We start from the raw sequence: 24,328 nt of genomic DNA, 5'->3' as shown, positions 1-24,328 counted from the left end.
GAAAGTGGAGACACAAAAAGAGAAAGACAGGGAGGGAAGCAGAAAGAGAGGGGGGGGGGTGCATAAGAACCTAGTACAAATGACAACATCTCCTGAGTTCTGGGTAAGTTTCAAAACATCTTCTTGTTTCCTTAAAAATAGATTAATAAACGATGAAGGAGACTGAGACACTAAGATGCAAACTGACCTATGTATTTTCATTATTTTCTGGTTTTACTTATAACAATGGAATGGCTTGAGGAAGGTTTCACTTTGAAAAGCTTGAGCTTCAGTTTCTTCCCATTCTGAATAATTCATCTTTCACAGAAGGTCCACTTTCTCACAATATAAAAAGCAGGGTATCATTTCAGTGTCTGTCTGGCTCACTGGTGGAACCCCTGCTTCAGGGTCAGAAGATAATAGAATCAAACTCCACTCCAGGACTGGAGCACTTGATCTACACTTGACACTTCCATGCCGTGTGGACGGAATGCTGCATTTTTCTTTATGATGCAAATTAAAATCAAGCCCACATCTGCCTACTCATACATACTTGAAAGCCCCATGGTACTATTCAAAAAAAGAACAAGGGAGCTTCCCCCAGTATCCTTGCCATCAAACACAGACATAATGTATCTTATTAATACTTGTAATACCAGGTTGTGCTCAGATTCAGAGCTATGCTTGCCTACAAATTTTTAACTACAATTCAGGGGTAATTCATTGACAATAAAATGCTTTGGGGCAACCGGAGGATGTGACAGGCTACATAAATGCAAGTTTGTTCTTTCAACAGAAACACCGCCCAGTTTATTTTCATTATACATCCTCCAAGCAATTCCAGTTCATTTATGGCCTTCATTGGTGAAAAAAGCTGCAAGGTGCTTAAAATAGAATCAATTGCTTTTTTTGATCAAAGTTATTTAAAACTTTAAATACCGCTGAAGAACACCAACCAGCCAAAGAATGCATACAATGTTACGAGGTAATACTGATGCATACTTGCAATCTGAAGTTGGCAACAAAAACAACACAAAAAAAAATCTAGACATGAATATTTGGCAGTCAGACAATTTCTAACCAACCGCCAGTAAATTGCCTCGGGTACTAAAAAGAACACATAATTACTCGAGCCCTTTTAACAGAGAATCAAATGGAATGACATTATGAATACATTGAAAAGAATGTCATTATAAATAATCATAAATCGAAGGCCCCACACGTATCTCGGTTTCCTTTTTAACTTCGTGATAAGTCGATTTCCATTCTTTTGGGGCATTTTTATTCCTCAAGGGATGAGGTCAGAGACTGGGCCACATCCCGTCTATACTGAATCTCTCTCTCTCTCTCGCTCTCACAGCCAGAGCAACAACGGTCTCAAGAGGAAACTAACTTCACATTTAAAAGTATAAGTGTATCATGAACACAATGCTCCACACTTCATTACAACATTTACAATAATTTGAAACCATATACAGTTATGTCGGCATCAGATCTTTTTCCCCATAAAATGTCAACACACATTTTAAAACAAAGACATTTAATACAGAGTCACACATGCCCTTATCCCATAGAAGGTATACCATACCTATTAACATATGTTAAAAGGAATAAATATGGATTATAACCTTGAAGCAGTAAGCTATATATGGTAAACTATGAAGTATGATTAACATTGTACAAGGACAAAGTTACACCACTTTTCTGATTACTTGGATTTCTCCCATATTCAACACCTTCCACAGCAATGATTCTTGCATTTATTCTTTGCCAATTGCTTATAATGGAAACAGATGGCTTCTTCCCAATACAAATTCTATATTCTCTGAAACCTTTTTAAAAGAAGTTTTACTTTAATGTACAAGTTTGTCCATGACCACCAACAGGTACATTAAGTAGCATGAGCAAAACCTAGGATGTAAAAGGTCTCAATCATCAAGTTAGCTAATGAAACATTGGCTGGAAAATTCCAGCCATTCTCGATGGTGGGATTTTTTGGTCCCACCGATAGCGAATCCCTGCCACAGGTTTCCCAGCGGTGGGGGGTGCATAAAATAGGAAACCCCATTATAGCGACAGGACCAGAAGATCCCACCACCAGTCAATGGCGGGTCACCTCCATCTCTGTGAAAAATCCCACCCATAAGGCGAAATTTTCTGGCCGTGCCTGCCCCAGAACTGGAAAATCCCACCGGAGTTCAACAAACCTTTGCATGGTCCGTCCACCCCCCCCCCCCCCCCCCTCGAATCCTGTGGAAGGCGGCGGGATGGGAAAATTCCCCCCTTAGTCTTTCTACCTTAAAAACAGAAAAAGTATGACCATGTTCATTTTGGTTTTAAAAAAGAAAAGCTGTTAGTGGCTTAACGTTCTGACAATGTTTAAGTAAATTGATAACAATACAACCCAGTTGTGTGTTCAGGCTAAGAAGGGCAGCGATTTCCTTTGTCATGCTGCAAGACACCATAGAACACCAACAATAAAGGCACTTTCAAAAGTTAATTTTCACTAATCCTAAAGTAGGATGCCAACAATATCACAATCAATACAGTAACTCTTCTCAAAAGAAATAAGTGGAATCAATATTGCTGCAAGTATCCATGATCAATAAATATAATCAAGATTCAAAACTAAGTGTGTATTTTTATCACAATGATAAGTTTCCCTTCACGCAGACACTGAAATTCCAGAATGATATCTTAATCTGAAGTCAGGGTCTGATCAAATGCCAGACTGAAGCAGACTGAGAGGATCAAGTCCCATTCCACTCTGCTCTGGAGTTATTTTGGGCTTTAGCACTTGATTTACACTACACAAGTATAGCTTCTGAATGTATCTAAAATTGCTTTGTATCAATTAAAAATTTTCTGGTGCAAATATATCTAAGTGAAAATAATTCACATACAGAACAATCCATTTATATGATTACTTCCAAAATGTGGTTCAAATGTAATTCTATGAGCAGTAGCAAAAAAAAACCACATGCATTGACTCCAAAGGTCCCTCAATGTCGGTAAAACAAAGGCGATAGGCATCAACTTCAGGAAGCACATTGGAGGGCATGCCCCTGTCTACATCAATGGTGATGAAGTGGGAATTGTCAAAAGCTTCAAGTTTCTAGGTGTCCAGATCACCAACAGCATGTCCAGGTCCCTCCATGCTGACGCTATAGTTAAGAAAGCTCACCAACTTCCCTACTTTCTCAGGTGTCTAAGGAAATTCAGCACGTCCACTATGACTCACACCAATTTTTACAGATTTGTAATCAGAGAAAGCATCCTTTCTGGATGTATCACAGCTTGGTATGGCTCCTGCTCTGACCAAGACCGCAAGAAACTACAAAGAGTTGTGAATGTAGCCCAGTCCATCACCCAAACAAGCCTCCCATCCATTGACTCCATCTGCATTTCCCCCTGCCTCGGAAAAGCAGCTAGCATAATTAAGGACCGCACACACCCCGGACATAGTTTCTTCCACCTTCTTACATCGGGAAAAAGATAGAAAAGTCTGAGAGCATCTATCAACCAACTCAAGAACAGCTTCTTCCCTGCCGCCATCAGACTTTTGAATGGACCTGCCTTAAATTAAGTTGATCCTAGCTATGACTGTAACACTATATTCTGCACCCTCTCCTTTCCTTCTCCTCTACGTACTCTATGAACGTATATTTTGTCTGTCTAGCGCACAAGAAACAATTACTTTCACTATATCCCAATACATGTGACAATAATAAATCAAATCAAAGCAGTATCTGGAAGAGTAGTAGATTCATCATCCAGTTCTAGAAACCAATGTTCATGAAGTCAAATTGAACAATAGCAAGCGAGAAATTCGACTGAGTAAATCTGGTAATCTGTGGGTTAACAGATTGAAAGCTGTTTGTATATATGATAGTAAACCAGCAAGACTTTTTAATGTCCTACAGGGAAGGAAACTGCTGCCTTTCATGAGTCTGGCCTAATTAGTTGACGACTGCACTCTGAAGTGCCTCAACAGAACCATTTAGTTGTAAGCCATTGCTTCTCATGGCCCTCTGGGGGCAGCATGGTGGCACAGTGGTTAGCGCTGCGGCCTCACAGCACCAGGGGCCCTGGTTTGATTCCCAGCTTGGGTGACTGTCTGTGTGGAGCTTGCACGTTCTCCCCATGTCAGCATGGGTTTCCTCCAGGTGCTCCGGTTTCCTCCCACAGTCCAAAAGACGTGTTGGTTAGATGCCTGTACCCGAGCAGGCGCCGGAGTGTGGCGACTAGGGGATTTTCATGGTAACTTTATTGCAGTGTTAATGTGAGCCTATTTGTGACACTAATAAATAAACAAACTTAAAACCTTATCATGGCAACTAGGAATGGCCAATAAATGTTCCCTTGCCAGCATTACCCACATCCAACCAACACAAAGACGTTCAAGGTGTAAAGTCCAAGTAAATATATGATAACTTGCAGTGCTAAGGAGTAACTTTCAGTGGAATATCAGACTACCTTATATCTTCAAAGCTCAAACGTCAATGATTGAAATTCTTCCAAAACCATCAACAAGAAACACTGCCTGTGCTATAACCATCTTTATTCAAAACTTCAGTGTTCAATAAAATCCAATGTTTTTTAGCTCTTACACTATCGGTCTGTCCAGGAAAATTCCAGGTTTCCTAAGCGTTCCCTGCCACATTACCCAACAAGCATCTGTAGAGATACTATTGCAGTAATAAAGCTACATCATATCAGCGACAGCTTTACTTTATCAATCCTAAATTACAAAAAACCGAATTTAAAAATACATTGAGCAATTTATTTCTGACACCCTGTGTTCTTTTCCCTCGCCACCCTTACTAACATAACTTTAGTTTTACTTTCTTCCAACAAAGTTTTGCATGATGCATTCAAAAGGCCTTGTTTTTTTTTTAAACAAAACTTGAATACTTTTGATACTTATTGACATCACCCTCCTGAATCCCACCAGTCATGAAGAAGGTGAAAGAAATTACCACAAATGAAGTTCCAGTTACAAATAAACTGGGCCCCAAGGCCAACTAAAGCCTACGCTCAGGAGATTAATTAAGCCACAAGCATATGTCACTAGAAATGTAATGTCATTGACAAAGTTTGTAAGTTTCTGTAACAACACTTTTTACAAAGCACTTGCATAAACTCAGTTTAATGAATAGTTGTCCATGACCTGAGTTTCTGTCTGAAAGAAAAGATATGCCCTTTACCAAAGGCAAGAGAATCAAGCAGCATATTGTGATACATCTAGATAACTCAGATAAGCAAGAAGGGTTTTCTATGAAATGTTTGGCTTTCATTACCACTGATCTAGATATTTGGTCCAGTAAAGGCACATCCTGGTTTTGAGGGGGAATGAGGGCTACTTATAAAGGGTTAGTGCCATGTAGAATAGGGTCTCTCTCATGAATCTAAAAAGGTAACAAAAATGCTATTTTCCACATTTGCTAAAGATATAGAAGTAAAGCACCACATCATCAACTCACACTGGAAATTTAACAATGAACAGCATCTTAGCAAATTGGATTTTGGAAAAGCATTTAACAAAGTTATACTGCTGAAAACAGATGTCAATCAGATTTCCTAGCAGAGATGCCAATAGAGCAATTTTATAGTAATTTCCAAATGAAATCTTGCAATCTGACTTCACTTGAGTCAACCTGAATAAATTGAAGATAACCTTTGTTCAGAAGACTTTTTTTAAAATAAAATGTTTGAAGAACTTGCCAAAAATGAATGCAGCTCAATCAAAACAACTATTAAAAGCTGCTTTTCTTTGTATTAGCTTCAATTTGTAAATCCCAAAAACACTCCTTTCACAAATTCAACAATTTGCACCTGTAACTAAGCAAAACCCCCAGGCATCTTGTAATTAAATATCAGAACACAGAAAGATGACCTAAAATACGGTTGGAGAAATAGTTATGAGGAGGTTTCTGCAGGTAGAAACAACAGTAGCAACATAAAGGAATGATGTTTTAGAGAACAGTGAGTTTTTGTCTGAAGGATCTATCATTGATGCAGAATGGAGTGAGGGTAGAAATAAAGTTAAAGTTTATTTATTAGTTGCAAGTCAGGCTTACATTAACACTGCAATGAAGTTACTGTGAAATTTCCCTAGTTGCCACACTCCGACTAGTGTCAGGTCAATGCACCTAACCAGCACGTCTTTGGGAGGAAACCGGAGCACCCAGGAGGAAACCCACGCAGACTCGGGGAGAACATGCAAACTCCACACAGACAGGGAATCGAACCCAGGACCGTGGCATTTTGAGGCAACAGTGCTAACCACTGTGCTACCGTGCCGCCTTAAGTGGCAAGTACAGGCAGAGTTAGAACAAAGAATAAAGAAAATTACAGCACAGGAACAGGCCCTTCAGCCCCCCAAGGCTGCACCGACCATGCTGCCCGACTTTACTGCCCTTCCGGGGACCATATCCCTCTATTCCCATCTCATTCATGTATTTGTCAAGACGCCCCTTAAAAGTCACTACTGTATCCGCTTCCACTACCTCCCCCGGCAACGAGTTCCAGGCACCCACCACCCTCTGTGTAAAAGATCTGCCTCGTACATCTCCTTTAAACCTGTGCCCCCTAGTAATTGAATCTTCCACCCTGGGAAAAAGCTTCAGACTATCCACTCTGTCCATGCCTCTCATAATCTTGTAGACTTCTATCAGGTCACCCCTCAACCTCCGTCGTTCCAGTGAGAACAAACCAAGTTTCTCCAACCTTTCCTCATAGCTAATGCCCTCCATACCAGGCAACATCCTGGTAAATCTTTTCTGTACCCTCTCCAAAGTCTTCACATCCTTTTGGTAGTGCGGCGACCAGAATTGAACACTATATTCCAAGTTGTGGGATTAAAGGACTTTACAACAGTCACAATCTTATTGAATAGTGCAGCAGGGTCGAGAGACCATATTTACCTACTACTGATCCTACTTCTTATGTTCTTATGGTAGAAAGGGGTAAGGTCTTGGAGGAACCGATGAGGAGTGATTTTGAAACCACAATACACAGAAATGGGCAAGCAATGGACAGCAAGGATTGGAGCAAAGTTGAGTAGGGTTTTGAAAGAGTTAGGACACAGGCTGCAGAGCTTTGAATGAATTGGAGTAGTGCGAGGTGAAGCTCAGAAATGCCAGTATGAAGAACATTTGGAAAAAAGTCAAGACCTCACAAAAGGCATGGGTGAGAGTTTCAGTGACAAGGAACCGAGGCAGGCATAGAGGTATATAGTTTGAGGTATGGTAATGGACAGGAAGTGGAATTTCAAGCTTGGGTCAGGCTTAAGCTTGAACAGACCTCACAGGTGACACTGTCTCTACTTTAAAAATTCATTCCCTCTTTTAGTGGTGCACTGCAGCAATTCTCCAAGGCTTCTTTGATAGCTCCTCCTCAGGCCCACAATCTCTTCCACCTTGAAAGACAAGGAAAGCAGGTGCATGGGAGCACACCACTTGGATGTTCCCCTCCAGGGTATACACTAACCTGATAGCAACTAGATTATTGCTTCTTCATCATCACTGGGTCAAAATGCTGGAACTCTCTAGCTATCAGCGTTGTGGGAATATTTTCACCACACTGACCAAAGCAACTAAAGGCGACAAGCATCTCATTGCCACCTTAGCAAAAGCTATTCAGGATGGACAATAAACGTTGGCCTCGACAGAGACCTTTACACGTCATGAACAAATGAACATAAGCCAGAAAAGGAGCTAGACACAGTCTCTGGTGGGAGACGTACAGAATATCATTAGCCTTACCAATGATCAGGTGCAAGGAATTCTGATGCATCCACAACTAGGTGCTGGTCAGGCAGTTGTGGAATCAAACACAACAGTGGTGAGGTGAAATTAATTTCAATTTGCATATATATTTCATTATGAAAATAGAAAGACTTCCCAAGCACATTTCTCAGGTTTTCCACAGAATAAACATAGAAGACAGAAGCAGGAGGCTGACATTTGGTCCTTCAAGCCTGCTCCACCATTCATCATGATCATCCAAGAACAAGAGTAATCATTATTAGTGAAAGCCTCTTAGTTTATATATTGCTGTCTTCTCATATTAATGGGTGGTTATTAAATGATAACGTAGACTGAAGATTTTACACAAATTAGTTCTGTATTTCATTCTCCTAATGTTTGATTTGTTTTTGAAAGCGATAGCCAGATTATCTGTTTCATAGATAAATACAGAGCCAGAGCCACTCAGGGAGAAATCCCCAGCTGTTCTTCAAATGGAACCATGGGATCTTTTACATCCACTTGAGATATCAGACTCTGGTGTGGGATCTGGGCACAACTTTCTGATGCAGAGGCAAGAGTACAATCCCCTGACCCGTGGCTCATGATAATAATCAATGTCAGTTTAAACAATCATATTTTTTAAAAATAAGATGAAGTTCATATTTACCTTTTTAACTAAAATGGTATGGGTGACAAGATAAACAACAAATTAGCTACTTTTTATCTGCATTGTTGTTAACTGGATCATATAGCATAAGTAGTCAGGGCACAGCTTAGCACAAATTGTGGAATTTTACTATGGTTTCTAGAAGGCATGCTTGTGTAAATCAGCAGCCTCTAAACTACTAACTCGAACTATTTGAGAACTCGAGCCATTTGAGAGCCTATGGATCTACCATGATAAAAGAGCTGCATTTAGAGGCATATGTACTAGGCATCAGCTCACATATATCAATCTCCATCTTCTGGTAAACAAACTGCAAGGTGTGCCAATAAGATCACACCTCCAAAACGTTCCTCTTCACTCATCACTCCACTCTTAGAATGGTCACCTCATCTCTGTTCCTTGACCTATTTTTTTCAAATAATTTTTTAGCCTTGACTCAGTGGTAGCATTCGCATCTCAGTTAGACAGCAACAGGTTCAAGCCACATTGTCAGAAGTAAGGCGTTACAAGACCTCATCTGTATCCTCTGGTGAGCATTGCAGATCCTAGGCATGATTTAAAGATATAGTATAGCGACTTCTTTAAAAAAATGCTTTTCTACTTTACAGCAATTTAAAGACAACCCTGAACAGCAGTTTCTTACGAAACAATGACCTTATGGTTTTCTCATGATGTTACCATTTGTTTGTTCATTCTCCTTTCGAACTCTGTGTGGACCAGTGCTGAGCAATTGAATGGTCCACTGCCCCTTTGACTCCCACGTAAGAGTAATTTGACTATTCCAATCTGGAGCCACAGGCTGGACGAGAATTGGATTCACCCACTCTTCTAGATGTTGGTTACTGCCTCCAGGTCCTCTTTTCACCCACTCTTCTAAATGGAGGTTACATCCTCCAGGTCCTACTTTCGCCTGCTCCTTTAGGTGGTGGCTACACCCGCTAGGTGCTCCTTTCATCCACTTCAGTCAAGCAACAGTATGGTGAACAGAATTGTTCTATTAACACATTACAACCAAAGGACTGTTTTCTTCTCCCTCGTTCAATATGCAACAACTTCATAACCTCAGATACTCAATGAGTAAAAACAACAACAATAACTTGTACTTATGCAGTTCCTTTATGTAACATATCATACCAGGACACTTCACAGGAGTCTTACAAAACAAGATTTTCAATTGAATCACATAGAAGAACTAGAGCAGGTTGCCAAAAGCATACCTCATTGAACAAGCTTTAAGGAATGTTTTGAAAGAAGGGAACAGAGGCAGAGAGGTTTAGGGATGGAATGCCAGGGCTTAGGGCCATAGCAACTGAAGGCATGGACACCAAGGGTGAAGCAATTAAAATCAGGGATGCTCAAGCGGCCAGATTAAAGGAACACAGATATCTCAGAGGGATGTATGGATACAAATAAAGTTAAAGTATATTTATTAGTCACAAGTAAGGCTTACATTAACACTGCAATGAAGTTACTGTGAAATTCCCCTAGTCGCCACACTCCAGCACCTGTTCAGTTCAATGCACTTAACCAGCACGTCTTTCAGATTGTGGGAAGAAACTGAAGCACCCTGAAGAAACCCACGCAGACATGGGGAGAATGTGCAAACTCCACACAGACAGTGACCCAGGCCTGGAATCGAACCTGGGTCCCTGGCGCGGTGAACCAGCAGTGCTAACCATTGTGCTACTGTGCCGCCCCTATAGGATAGGTCAGGTCATGGAGGAATTTGAAAACAAGTGTGAGAATGTTAAAATTGAGGCCTTGCTTAACCAGGAATTAACAGTCTAATAAGCAGAAGGATTTGGGGTGAACAGAACTTAGTTTGAGTTTTGGATTATCTCAGGTTTACAGACAATAGAGCAAGGAAAGGTGGCCAGAGGTGCATTGGAATAGGTAAGTCTAGAGGTGACAAATAATAAAGGATATTGTGAAATTATAAAAGTCATTCGCCTACCATTATTGGCAGTGCCATGCCTGTCATCCAGAACAAAACATCAATTGATTCAAGAGTAGAGATATTCTGCAAGTGCCAGTGGTATTAGGCCAAAGTAAAGACAACCTTCTTTAAAAAAAGATACAATATATGGGAGGGCTCTCAAGAAATTTTGAACAGATAATTCCCAATAATATGTGAATCAGATTTATAGCAAATTAGATGAATAGCAATCTATTTTAAAAAAAATAATAACAATTACATTTCCATATATAGCATTTTGTTAAAATGTGGCAGTGGTGCTATCATTATATTTAGTTCTCTTTTCCCATGCATGTTATTGAGCTATCATAACATATTACTAGATTCCAACCATTCTCTCGAGGCAAGCACTTGTTCAGTGATTATGAAAAATGGTCCTACTTATCAAACAAAGTGTACAACAAAACATGTTTTCATTTTTAAGATTACATCCAATTAACGAAAACAAAACAGAAACATTATAAAACTAGAATTTTGAAAGAGAGAGTGAGTATTGGGGAGAACGTTTATACTTAAAGCAAACAGTGTATGTTATTGACTCTTTGGCTTACAAGTTTGCCAAGTCAGTCCTTTTGTATCTTGAAGGGCACTCTCCTCTGGAAATATCTGCCTTTCAAAAACAAGTACTGCTGCCAGTCTCTGCCTTCATGTCTAGTAGTTTTCCTCTCAGTGGCTGCACTAATTCAACCACGTACACTCTAATACAATCATATGATTGTCATTCAAATATTTTTTTATAAAATACCAATGCTAAAAAATTCCAGAATCAGAACTGATTGAGATATAACAAAGCCCTTAAATCTTTGCTTTTACAGCTGGCCTTCTGAGTGCTCAAATAAATAATAAACATGTACAGACCTGGTTTATTGTATTTCTCAAACAGTCTGAAATTCAGATTCTACTTTTGGAAAGGTTTAAAATCATTTTTTAAAAATTAGCAGTTGCCAGCTTCAAAACCATGCTTACTCATATTTGTGGAAGGCACATTCTGAATGGTATCAAATCATTTTGATCTAACAGATTGCATCCTTATGAATGACTGTTACTGCTACCAGCACTATTTCCAGTGAGCCAGAGGTGAAAAGATGCCTTTTTGAAATGAACCATAGAATCCCTACAGTGTAGGAGGTGGCCATTCGGCCGATCGAGTCTGCACAAACTCTCTAAAAGCACATCTTACCAGCCCCCACACCACCCCCCACCCCCAACCACTGGCCTATACCCATGACCCCTCACATTTACCATGGCTAATCCACTTTACCTACATATATTTAGACTGTCGGAGGAAACCAGAGCGCCTGGAGGAAATCCACGCAGACACAAGAAGAACGTGCAAACTCCACGGAGGTAGTCATCCAACAGCGGAATCGAACCCAGGTCCCTGGCAATGTGAGGCAGCAGTGCTAAACACTGTGCCACCGTGCTGCCCTACTCTAAGCTTTTTAACCCCCTCAAAATTATAATTTTCTCCCCAATTTCGAAGGACTGATTGAATGTACTCACATCTCTTCTCACAAGAAATTGAAGCAATTAAAGGTAGAGGCAGGCCACAACAACTGTAGTATGGCCATGTGGTTGCTTATTCAATAGAGATGTTAAGGAAGTCATCGGAATCTTGAAACTCTGTAGCTATATCTCAATGTAACAAAACTTTAGATATAGTGTGTAACTAGATTAACTTACGAGGGCCACAAACTCTAACATGTGAAAGTCAGAAAATGCTCTGAGGTTTTATGACTAACATATGCCCCCCTTTCTTAATTTTAAGAACATCATAATACAAACAGATTCCATGAAGAAAAATTTGCTACATCATATTGCACAACAGATCAATGATTAAAATGAAAATTACCAGAAGACATATATAAATTAACAAATTAATATTTGATTTTTTGTAAGATAAAAACCATTGAGTATCTTTAAATCAGGATCAGTTCACATCTACTTCTTCATGAAAGCACAGAAATAATTACACAAATATCCAATATGTTGATTTGTTTTTATAACATCCATGAAGGTGCAACTTTTACAGAAACATGCTCTTTACCAATGGAGTATTTCAGAATGATATGCTGCATGACAACATTACGATGCAATCAAACAAAAGATTTAACAAAATAAAATGTTTTTTCATAATAAATATTCCTTTTTTGATGAAGCCCATTACCAAAACTATCAGAAATCAAACAAAAGATTTAACAAAATAAAATGTTTTTTCATAATAAATATTCCTTTTTTGATGAAACCCATTACCAAAACTATCAGAAATCATGGGGGGGGGGGGGTAGATTTCCCTAGGTGTTGTTCCCCCTTGAGCTCTTGTGATTGCTTGCAACTTCCATGGAGCTTCAATGAATTTGCAGTTCAAAAATATACGCAATTTAAGTGTGATAAAACCAGGATAATCCCAATGTACATCACATGGGACTGGACACCATCAGGCAATGTGATTTATGCCTAATTGTTTCTCTCCCAGTTGCGCAGGCAATAAGATAGCAAGACCAGCGAATACAATTAGTCACTAGTTGGTTGAGATAATAGTGGCTGCAGAGCAGTGATGTATTAGGGAAGTATTGGATGGGCTCGGAGTATGTCCAAGTGGACAGAATCACCTCATAGGGAATTCATAGGTAGCAGTACCAGCATTGCCCACGTTACAATGTGTGATGGGATTGTCAAGGTACTTCAGACATTGGGGGGGGGGAGAAAAGAGCTTCTGCAAATGACTAGCTTCAGTTTTACTCTACTTTCTCTTTGAAGTCCAGTTTTTCAACCCATTCATTTACAAATTGAAAATAATCTGACAGTCAAATGGTGGCACAGTGGTTAGCACTGCTGCCTCACAGCGCCAGGGACCCGGGTTCAATTCCAGCCTCAGGTCACTGTCCGTTTGGAGGTTGTACATTCTCCCATTGTCTGCATGGGTTTTCTCCCACAGTCCAAAGATGTGCGGGTTAGGTGATTGGTCATGCTAAATTGTCCCTTAGTGTCAGGGGGATTAACAGAGTAAATGTGGGATTGCAGGGATAGGGTCTGGGTGGGATTGTTGTTGGTGCAGACTCCATGGGCTAAACAGCCTCCTTCTATAATCTATATCACTATAATCTCAACCGACTAGTGACAAATTGTATTCGCTGGTCTTGCTATCTTATTGCCTGCGCAACTGAGAGAAAAACAATTAGGCATAAACATAGAGATTCTATGTTTCTACGAAAAGGCTTGTGCAGATTTAGGGCTGCTAAATCTGAGGAGCCATAGTCAAGTTTGCAGCGATTTCTGATCACTCTGCCAACTATATTATCAGTGTGGAAGTGGAAGCTATTGGCTGCAACAATAAGACAACCAGTAACAGTCATGTAGTTGCCTGAAGTACTTACATCACTTTTTCTGAACTTGGCTTTTAGGCTCTTCATTTTCACCCAATGTTCCTGCCGAGTGCCAAACTTTAAACTTTATAGCCTAGATAAATACACAACGCAAAATTATTCTATTACAATCTTAAGCGAAAAACTGGTTTCAAAATACGCGAAATTTAGGACGCATGGTTTGCCTATTGTTGCCGATGACCCATGGACGTTTCTTTTTTTGCATTAATGCCAATACTCGTGGAGTGACTGTACTACACGGAATAAACTCGCCAGTGGCTTAAATCAAATCAAAAGTTGCCAAAACTTGCGGGACATTGCGTTCACAGCATCAATCAAAAATATTTGAAAAGGGTGTAAGCTTAACAAACAAAACAGCCAAAGGAGGTGTTAGCAGATGAATAGATAAGGCAGCACTCGCAGGAATCACAGCCAAACTAATCCGCAGCCGAGGAATCATTTCACCTTTTGTTGCTGACAACTTGCATCTAGAAACTTTTTTTTTCCCGCGGCTTGATCCGTCTCCCTGGCAGTTCCTGGGAAAATGCGCCCGAATTTAATCAATCGTTGCCTCGCTCCGCTTTGACAAAGCCCCTTGCTTCTTCTCTTTCTTGTATGGGCTTCTCCCATTCATTCGTTTATCCAACACCTCCCCCCCCAACCCTCCCAACCCTCTCAGCCCCAACCCCAACAACAGCTTCCCCCCTCTCACAAACCCTCCCAGTGCTCCCAGTCTGACAGTTCAGTCCAGTCCAGCCTGGGGAATGCATGGGGGGGGGGGGGGGGGGGGGAGAAAACTTTCACTCTTCACAAACAATAACCCCATTCATTCCTTCCTTCCTTCCTTCATCTGCTCCTATTCACAAATCGAGAGAGAGGGAGGGTGAGGGAATGCAACCAAAATATTGCCCTGAATAAAAGTTTGTGTCTGATAGCTGTGGAGAAAGTGGCACTCACCCCATGTTAGAGCGGAGTTTGGAGGGGAGCCGGATGTCAGTGTGGAGTTGGGACAGGCTGCTGCTGCTGCTGCTGGTGGTGGTGACTTGGGTACTCACTCAGCCCGGAGCGGCTCCAGCAGCCGCGCGGCCAGGAGCGCACACACTGCGCGAGCCATTGTCCCTGGCGTGTCCGCGTCATCCGCCTGCCTGGAACGCGCACGGGCGCGCCCACTGATTGGCGGGCGCGTGCACGCTGGCCGTACCCCGGAGGGGTGGAGGAGAGGGCAGGCAGAGTGCGCGTGCCCCGTCTCCCCTCCACCCCTCTTATTGCCTTTTTGTGTTTGCGGCAAGCGCTGGGTTTAGCTTTAGTCGATGTTGTTTGTTGCTGACTTTCTTGGCCATGCATACTTGTCTTTTAATTGCATTGGCTGTTTAAGGCACCCTGCTGAGACGCTCTCCCCTCTCTCTGGAAAGTAACATTCCCCCAGTGAAGTTTGAGTGCCTCTTCAGTCCCAAAGAAGCCACTGGGCTGATTGATTGATGTATTATTATCACACGTGCTGGGATGCAGTGAAATGGATTGGGTTTTTTTGCCAGCAGTTACAGGCAAAGCATACCGTTCACAGAGTACATAGGGGAGAAGGAGAAGATAGGGTGCAGAATATAGTACACAAAAACAGAAAATGTTGGAAAATCTCAGCAGGCCTGACAACATCTGTGCAGAGAGAATAGAGCCAACGTTTCAAGTCAGAATGACCCTTCATCAGACCCTTGGTCATCCAGATTCGAAACGTTAGATCTATTCTCTCTCCACAGATGCTGTCAGGCCTGATGAAATTTTTCAGCATTTTCTGTTTTTGTTTCAGATTTCAGCACACACAGTAATTTGCTTTCATCTTAGTGCAGAATATAGTGTTGCAGTTACTGCTAGGATGAAGAGAAAGATCAGCTTAATATAGGATAGGTCCATTCAAAAGTCTGATGACAGCAGGGAAGAATCTCTTCTTGAGTCAGTTGGTACATGTTTTCAGACTTCTGTATCTTTTTCCCAATGGAAGAACATGGGAGAGAGTATGTCTGGGATGTGTGGGGTCCTTGATTATATTGGCTGCTTTACTGCGGCAGCGGGAAGTGTAGATGGAGTCAATGGATGGGAGGCAGGTTTGCATGATGGACTGGACTATGTTCACAACATTTTGTAATTTCTTGCTGTCTTGGTCAGAACAGGAGCCAAGGTGTGATACATCCAGATAGGATGTTTCTGATGCATCTGCAGAAATTGGTGAGAGCCATAGTAGACATGCTGAATTTCCTTAGCCTCCTGAGAAAGAAGAGGTGCTGGTGGTTTTTTTTTTACTATAGCTTCAGCGTGGAGGGACCAGGACAGGAATCTATGACTCTATGAAACTTGAAGCTCTCATCCATCTTTTATTTTTACAGATAAATTTTAAATGTATAACTTTTACAGATACACCATAGAAAGCATTATTTATGGTTGTACCACAGTTTGGTATGGCTCCTGCTCTATCCAAGACTGCAAGAAACTGCAAAAGGTTGTGAATGTAGCCCAATCCATCACACAAACCAGCCTCCCATCCATTGACTCTGTCTACACTTTCCACTGAATCGGAAAATCAGCCAGCATAATTAAGGACCCCACGCAACCCAGACATACTCTCTTCCACCTTCTTCCGTCGGGAAAAAGATACAAAAGTCCAAGGTCACATACCAACTTACTCAAGAACAGCTTCTTCCCTGCTGCCATCAGACTTTTGAATTGACCTACTTTGCATTAAGTTGATCTTTCTCTATACCCTAGCTATGACTGTAACTCGACATTTTGCACTGTCCTTTCATTCTCTATGCACAGTATGCTTTGTCTGTATAGTGCACAAGAAACAATATTTTTATTGTATACTAATACATGTGACAATAATAAATCAAATCAAATCAAAGGTCCACTTCATCACCTTTGATGTAGACAGGGGCATGTCCTTCACTGCATTTCCTGATGGCATTTAGGGGCTGTGAGGCACACCAGCTTTAGTCTCAGCCAAATGGCCTACGGCACAGAAAGAGCCCATTTGAAAGAGCGATCTGATTGGTCACAGCTCCCTCGGGCTTTTCTCACCTCCACCCCCCTGTCCCCCAGCAATGATTCTCCCTTCAAGTGTGTAGCCAATTATCATGCACTGGCTTTAAAGCATGACTGAATTGCACACAAGACAGGGAAATGTATACTCTACTTAACAAACATTTACCATAATTTCATGAGAAACTATACAACATTTTATCTTGAGGCTACCAGCATATCTAGGTGGTAAATTGTCGTCGCTTCATTCAGCCATGCTAAGAGAAGACATTCCGCTGTGGCAAATTATCATAGAAATCATAGAAACCCTACAGTGCAGAAGGAGGCCATTCGGCCCATCGAGTCTGCACCGACCACAATCCCACCCCACATATTTACCCGCTAATCCCTCCAACCTACGCATCCCAGGACTCTAAGGGGCAATTTTTAACCTGGCCAATCAACCTAACCCACACATCTTTGGACTGTGGGAGGAAACCGGAGCACCCGGAGGAAACCCACGCAGACACGAGGAGAATGTGCAAACTCCACACAGACAGTGACCCAAGCTGGGAATCGAACCCGGGACCCTGGAGCTGTGAAGCAGCAGTGCTAACCACTGTGCTACCGTGCCGCCCCTTATAACAAAGAGTTTGTTGCCTTCATGTTGAACTGGGACACTGTCGCTTGGAATTCTGGCCTGAGGTTATCTGACACAGCACATATTAGTGCAGTTCCTCGGGCTTTGTCCAACTGCTACAAGCACTCAGTATTTTGATTTAATTAGAGTGATAAGTGAGTATGTTGACTTGTACAAGATGCACCATCTGCTCTCTGCTCTCCAGGAAAATGTGTTTGGATGCTGCTTGCCGTTTGCAATAATGTGCCATGTTGGAGCTGTTTGTCAATTTTGGGTTTGTTTTCTTCTGCTGGTCGTGGGGCGTTTATCCCATTGCTCGAATTTACCATGCTGAGTGCCATTACACACCATTTTAGCAAGCAAACCCCAAGGAGAGTAGTGGGACATAGATGAAATAAATGGGCAGGCAAATGACAGATTAAATTTACTGCTGCAAAATGGTTTTTGTAAGGGTGAGGAGAGGCAATATAGACCTCTCACATCGGCTTCTTTCCATCTACATAAGATGATCGACATGCAGCAGATTGAATCCATTGGCAAGGGGTAGCTTCATCTGGTGCACTTTTGGGGATGAAGAGACCAATCCTTGAGAGGCAGATTTAGCCACAAGTGCCACATATGAAGTGCTTATCAGTTATACTTATTGGTTGTAGTTTTCATCATTGTCAAGTGTCTGTAACCATTGATCCTCATGGTGGCGCACACTGGCCCAGAGGTAATGTCACCATTTCCCTTTGTTATCAGCCTGTGTCTCCCAGGTTCGAAAATCAATGTTTTGAGCCTGCAAGCAGTCTTGAAGTGGGGCTTTGAGCATCCTACTGGTCTTCTGGCTCCTTCCACTGTTCTCGAGCCAGCAGAGTTACCTCCGCTTGACAAGTGCCAAAATATACTTTTATTCCATTTCAGTTGATCTCATTCATCCATTTTGTCATCCTTCTTTTACACTTCTATTTTTCCATTTCTCCGTTCCAGCTCTCCTTCTTTCCACACCTCCTCCCCACCCTTCAGTGCAACTGCCATATTCCTTTCACAATCTGTCCCTCTGTTCTGCCATTCTTGCATTCTGGTCACTTAAAGGACACTCTTAGCACCTTCTCAGCCTTCTGTATCCTCATTTGCATTCCATTTGTCCAATTCCACACTCCCTCTCTACCTCCGCCCATAGTATAAATCTTTGCTGATTCTCTTTGCTCTTACCTCTGACAAAGGGTCATCTACACTCTCCCCACAGATGCTGTCAGACCTGCTGAGATTTTCCAGCATTTTCTGTTTTTGTACTTGGAAGGTTTGCCTTTGAGAGGACTGCTGATTGGTGATTTTGCCCTTCCCTGAGATGCCCAGAATGCGGTGCAAACAGCAAAGATGTTGTTGAGTTTATTTTCTTGATAGTGTAAGTCATTCATGTTTCACAGCTTTACAACACTTCTTTCTACACTTCCCGCTGCCTCAGCAAAGCAGCCAGCATAATTAAGGATCCCACGCACCCCAGACATTCTCTCTTCTACCTTCTTCCGTCAGGAAAAAGATACAAAAGTCTGAGGTCACGTACCAACCAACTCAAGAACAGTTTCTTCCAAGCTGCCACCAGACTTTTGAATGGACCTACCCTGCATTAAACTGATCTTTCTCTACACCCTAGCTATGACTGTAACACTACATTCTGCACTCGTTTCGTTCTCTATGAACGGTATGCTTTGTCTGTATAGCGCGCAGGAAACAATACTTTTCACTGTATGTTAATACATGTGACAATAATAAATCAAATCTAATCAAAATCAAACAACAGGGTGTCAGTACAAGCCTCCTAACCCAGCTGTTCACTGTTAGAAGGTAGGAACTGTTCCAAACAACATATGTGACATTTTTAAAAAATCACATTATACAAAAACAAATGTGAAGGAGGCGATTGCAACAACTACAGAGGTATCTCATTCCTTTGCATCACTGGGAAGGCCTTTGATAGGGTCATGCTCAGACGATTCCATCAACTTGCAGACTCAGAAGCACGGTGCCATTTCAACGCTGGCAGATCGACAATGGATATGGTCTGCTCCATACAACAATTACAAGGGAAGTGTAGGGAAAAGTATATACTTTTTACCATACTTTCAACATAAACTAAAGAATATAGAAGGAAAGGGTAGTGTGGTGATAATGTTACTGGACTAGTAATCCAAAGTCCCAGGCTAATGCTCTGGGGGATATGGATTCAAATGGCCAGAGTTTATTGCCCATTCCTATTTGCCTTTGAGAAGGTGGTGACAAGCTGCCTTCTTGAACTGCTGCAGACCTCATGCTGAAAGAAGACACAGCGCTTTTAGGGAGCGAATTCCAAAATTTTGACCTAGTAGCAATGAAGGATCTGTGATATAGTTCCAGCTCAGGATGGTATGTGACCTGGAGAGGAACTTGCAGGTGGTGGTGGTGCTCCCATACATCTGCTGCCTTTGTCTTTCTAGGTGGTAGAGGTTGTGGATTTGGAAGGTGCTGTTAAAGGAGCCTTGGTGAGTTCCTCCAGTGCATCTTGTAAATGGTACACACTGCTGCTACTATGTATCCAGGCAAGCGGAGAGTATTCCATCAAACTGCTGACTTGTGCCTTGTAAATGGTGTATAGGTTTGGGAAATCAGGAGGTGTGTTACTCTCCACAGAATTCCCAGCCGCTGACTTGCTATTGTAGCCACAGCATTTATATGGCTGGTCCGGTTCAGATTCTGATCAATGGTAATCCCCAGGATGTTGATGGTGGGGTATTCAGTGATGGGAATAACATTAAACGTCAAAGGTAAATGGTTGGATTCTCTCTTGTTGGAGATGATCCTTGTCTGGCATTTGATTGGTATGCATGTTATTTGCCATTTATTAGCCTAAGGCTGAATATTGTTCAGGTCTTGCTGCTTCAGTATCTGAGGAGTCACGAAGAGTGCTGAACATTATATAATCATTTGTGAGCATCCCTATTATGACTTATGATGGAGGGAAGGTCATTGATGAAGCAGCTGAAGGTGGTTGTGCCTCGGAGACTACCCTGAGGAACTCCTGCAGTAATGTCTTGGGACTGAGGTAATTGGCCTCCAGCATTCACAAACATCTTCTTCTGCATTGGGTATAAAGTTCAAACAATGGAGAGTTTTTACTCTGATTCCCATTAACTCCAATTTTTCTCGGGCTCCTTTATGCCTCATTTGTTCAGATATTGCTTTGATGTCAAAGGCAGTGACTCTCACCTCACTTCTTGAGTTTAGCTCTTTTGGCCATGTTTGGACCAAGACTGTAATGAGGTCAGGAACTGAGTGATCCTAACAGAACCCAAACTAGGCATCCATGAACAGTTTATCACAAAGTAAGTGCCACTTGACAGCACTGCCAACAGCAATTTCCGTCACTTTACTGATGACTGAGAGTAGACTGATGGGGCAATAATTGGCTGGGTTGGATTTGTCCTGCTTTTAGTGGACAGGATGTGGAGATGCCGGCGTTGGACTGGGGTAAACATGGTGTCCTGCTTTTAGTGGACAGGACATACCTATACAATTTTTTGCTTTTCTGGGTAGATACCAGTGTTGTAGCTGTACTGGAACATCTTGGCTATGGCATGCGGCAGGGTACTGAAGAACGAGTCTTCAGTGCTATTGGTGGAATATTGTCAGGGTCCATAACCTGTGGTTTAGCCTCAGCTAAATTATTGTGTTCAACTCTGGATACCACTCTTTACCTGAGATTAGGTGGCCAATAGTATTACTGTAAGGTACAAAGAACAAAGAAAATTACAGCACAGGAACAGGCCCTTCGGCCCTCCAAGCCTGCACCGACCATGCTGCTTGATTAAACTAAAACTCCCTACCCTTCTGGAGACCATAGCCCTCTATTCCTATTTTATTCATGTATTTGTCCAGACACCCCTTAAGAGTCACTATCGTATCTGCTTCCACTACCTTCCCCGGCAGTGAGTTCTAGGCACCCACCATCCTCTGTGTAAAAAACTTGCCTTGTACACCTCCTTTAAACCTTGCCCCGCACACCTTAAACTTATGCCCCCTCGTAATTGACTCTTCCACCCTGGGAAAAAGCTTCTGACTATCCATTCTGTCCATGCCCATCATAATCTTGTAGACTTCTATCAGGTCGCCCTTCAACCTCCTACATGATAGAAGTTCCTGGACTAAGAGTACAGACTGATGCTCGAGAGAAATGATTTCAATCCCACCATGGTATTCGGGAGAATTTGAATTCAATTAACTAGTAAATCTGTAATAAAAAGCTAGTCCTAATGATGATCTTAAATCTATTGGATTAATGTAAAAACCCAACTGGTTTGGAAATATCATTCAGGGAAGCGTCTCTGTGGCTCGGGAGGGTAAGGGGCAGAGCAGGAGGGCAATAGTTATTGGGGACTCGTTAGTTAGAGGGATAGATAGGAGGTTCTGTGGCAGCAAAAGAGACTCACGGATGGTATGTTGCCTACCGGATGCCAAGGTCCGTGACGTCTCAAACCGTGTTTTCCGGATTCTGAAGGGGGAGGGGAAACAGTCACAAGTCGTGGTACACATTGGTACCAATGACATAGGTAAGAGAAGGGACGGGGATTTAAAGCAGGAATTTCTGGAGCTGGGCTGGAAGCTGAGAGCCAAGACAAAACATGTGGTCATCTCTGGTACGTTGCCGGTGCCACGTGATAGCAAGTTGAGGAACAGGGAGAGAGTGCAGTTAAACATGTGGTTGCAGGGATAGTGTAGGAGGGAGGGTTTCAGATACGTGGATAATTGGAACACATTCTGGGGAGGGTGGAACCTGTACAAACAGGACGGGGTGCACCTGAACCAGAGGGGCACCAATATCCTAAGAGGGAAATTTGTTACGGCTCTTCAGGGGGGTTTAACTAATTTGTCAGGGGAGTGGGAAAAGGAGTTGTAGTCCAGAAGTCAGTGAGGGTGGTGAGGTATTGGGGAAGGTATCAGGGTCAAGGGTGGGTACCGGTAGACAGGAAGGTGGGTTGAAGTGTGTCTACTTCAATGCAAGGAGCATCCGGAACAAGGTAGATGAACTTGGGGCGTGGATTGGTACTTGGGACTACGATGTTGTGGCCATTACGGAGACGTGGGTAGAACAAGGACAGGAATGGTTGTTGGACGTTCCGGGGTATAGATGTTTCAGTAAGTGTAGGGAAGCTGGTAAAAGAGGTGGAGGAGTGGCATTGTTAATCAAGGATAGTTTAACGGCTGCGGAAAGGCACTTCGAGGGGGATCTGCACACTGAGGTAATATGGGCTGAGGTTAGAAATAGGAAAGGAGCGGTCACGTTGTTAGGAGTTTACTATAGGCCCCCAAATAGTAATAGAGATGTGGAGGAAGAAATTGCTAAGCAGATTATGGATATGTGTGAGGGTCACAGGGTAGTTGTCATGGGGGACTTTAACTTTCCAAATATTGATTGGAACCTTTGTAGGTCAAATAGTTCGGATGGGGCAGTTTTTGTGCAGTGTGTGCAGGAGGGTTTCCTGACACAATATGTGGATAGGCCGACAAGAGGTGAGGCCACATTGGATTTGGTACTGGGAAATGAACCGGGCCAAGTGTTAGATTTGGTTGTGGGAGAGCATTTTGGAGATAGTGACCACAATTTGGTGTCTTTTGTTATTGCAATGGAGAGGGATAGGGCCGTACGGCAGGGCAAGGTTTATAATTGGGGGAGAGGTAATTATGATGCGATTAGGCAAGAATTAGGGGGCATAAGTTGGGAACAGAAACTGTCAGAGAAAGGAACTAATGAAAAGTGGAACTTTTTCAAGGAACAAATACTGGATGTCCTTGATAGGTATGTCCCTGTCAGGCAGGGAGGAAATGGCCGAGTGAGGGAACCATGGTTCACGAAAGAGGTGGAATGTCTTGTGAAAAGGAAGAGGGAAGCTTATGTAGGGATGAGGAAACAAGGTTCAGATGGTGCGATTGAGGGTTACAAGTTAGCAAGGAATGAGCTGAAAAAGGGGCTTAGGAGAGGTAGGAGGGGACACGAGAAGTCCTTGGCGGGTCGGATCAAGGAAAACCCCAAGGCTTTTTACTCTTATGTGAGGAATAAAAGAATGACCAGGGTGAGGTTAGGGCCGGTCAAGGACAGTAGTGGGAACTTGTGTATGGAGTGAGTAGAGATAGGCGAGGTGATGAATGAATACTTTTCTTCAGTGTTCACCAAGGAGAGGGGCCATGTTTTTGAGGAAGAGAAGGTGTTCCAGGCTAATAGGCTGGAGGAAATAGATGTTCGGAGGGAGGGTGTCCTGGCAGTTTTGAATAAACTGAAGGTCGATAAGTCCCCTGGGCCTGATGAAATGTATCCTAGGATTCTTTGGGAGGCAAGGGATGAGATTGCAGAGCCTTTGGCTTTGATCTTTGGGTCCTCGCTGTCCACGGGGATGGTGCCAGAGGACTGGAGAATGGCGAATGTTATTCCTCTGTTTAAGAAAGGGAATAGAAATGACCCTGGTAATTATAGACCGGTTAGTCTTACTTCGGTGGTTGGTAAATTGATGGAAAAGGTCCTTAGAGATGGGATTTACGACCATTTAGAAAGATGCGGATTAATCCGGGATAGTCAGCACAGATTCGTGAAGGGCAAGTCGTGCCTCACAAATTTGATAGAATTTTTTGAGGAGGTAACTAGGTGTGTTGATGAAGGTAGGGCAGTTGATGTCATATACATGGATTTTAGTAAGGCGTTTGATAAGGTCCCCCATGGTCGGCTTATGATGAAAGTGAGGAGGAAAGCTGTTGGGCGGCACGGTAGCACAGTGGGTTAGCACTGCTGCTTCACAGCTCCAGGGTCCCGGGTTCGATTCCCGGCTCGGGTCACTGTCTGTGTGGAGTTTGCACATTCTCCTCGTGTCTGCGTGGGTTTCCTCCGGGTGCTCCGGTTTCATAGAACATAGAACATTACAGCGCAGAACAGGC

The 24,328-nt window shown here is 42.5% G+C and overlaps 1 protein-coding gene across 3 annotated transcripts in view; it reads right to left on the bottom strand.

Annotated features, from left to right (window-relative positions):
• Window positions 1–14,867, bottom strand: part of rai14 (retinoic acid induced 14) — a 217,372-nt gene extending 202,505 nt beyond the window's left edge. For 2 of the 3 annotated variants that reach the window (XM_078220432.1, XM_078220442.1), the window contains exons 1-2: window positions 14,695–14,867; window positions 13,750–13,831 (exon numbers count right to left, since the gene is read on the bottom strand). In XM_078220432.1, coding sequence (XP_078076558.1) covers window positions 13,750–13,785 — 36 coding nt within the window. In that variant the 5' untranslated portion in view covers window positions 13,786–13,831; window positions 14,695–14,867. Of the gene's footprint in view, window positions 1–13,749; window positions 13,832–14,202; window positions 14,376–14,694 lie in introns of those variants that run through there. The other variant, XM_078220421.1, reaches the window with a different exon arrangement.
• Between the last annotated feature and the right edge of the window lie 9,461 nt (window positions 14,868–24,328).

Source organism: Mustelus asterias, chromosome 1 (assembly GCF_964213995.1).
Source record: "Mustelus asterias chromosome 1, sMusAst1.hap1.1, whole genome shotgun sequence".
In the NCBI taxonomy this organism is placed as follows: domain Eukaryota; kingdom Metazoa; phylum Chordata; class Chondrichthyes; order Carcharhiniformes; family Triakidae; genus Mustelus; species Mustelus asterias.
The sequence above is the reverse complement of the archived record's forward strand: the minus strand, read 5'-3'. Positions and strand labels throughout refer to the sequence as shown.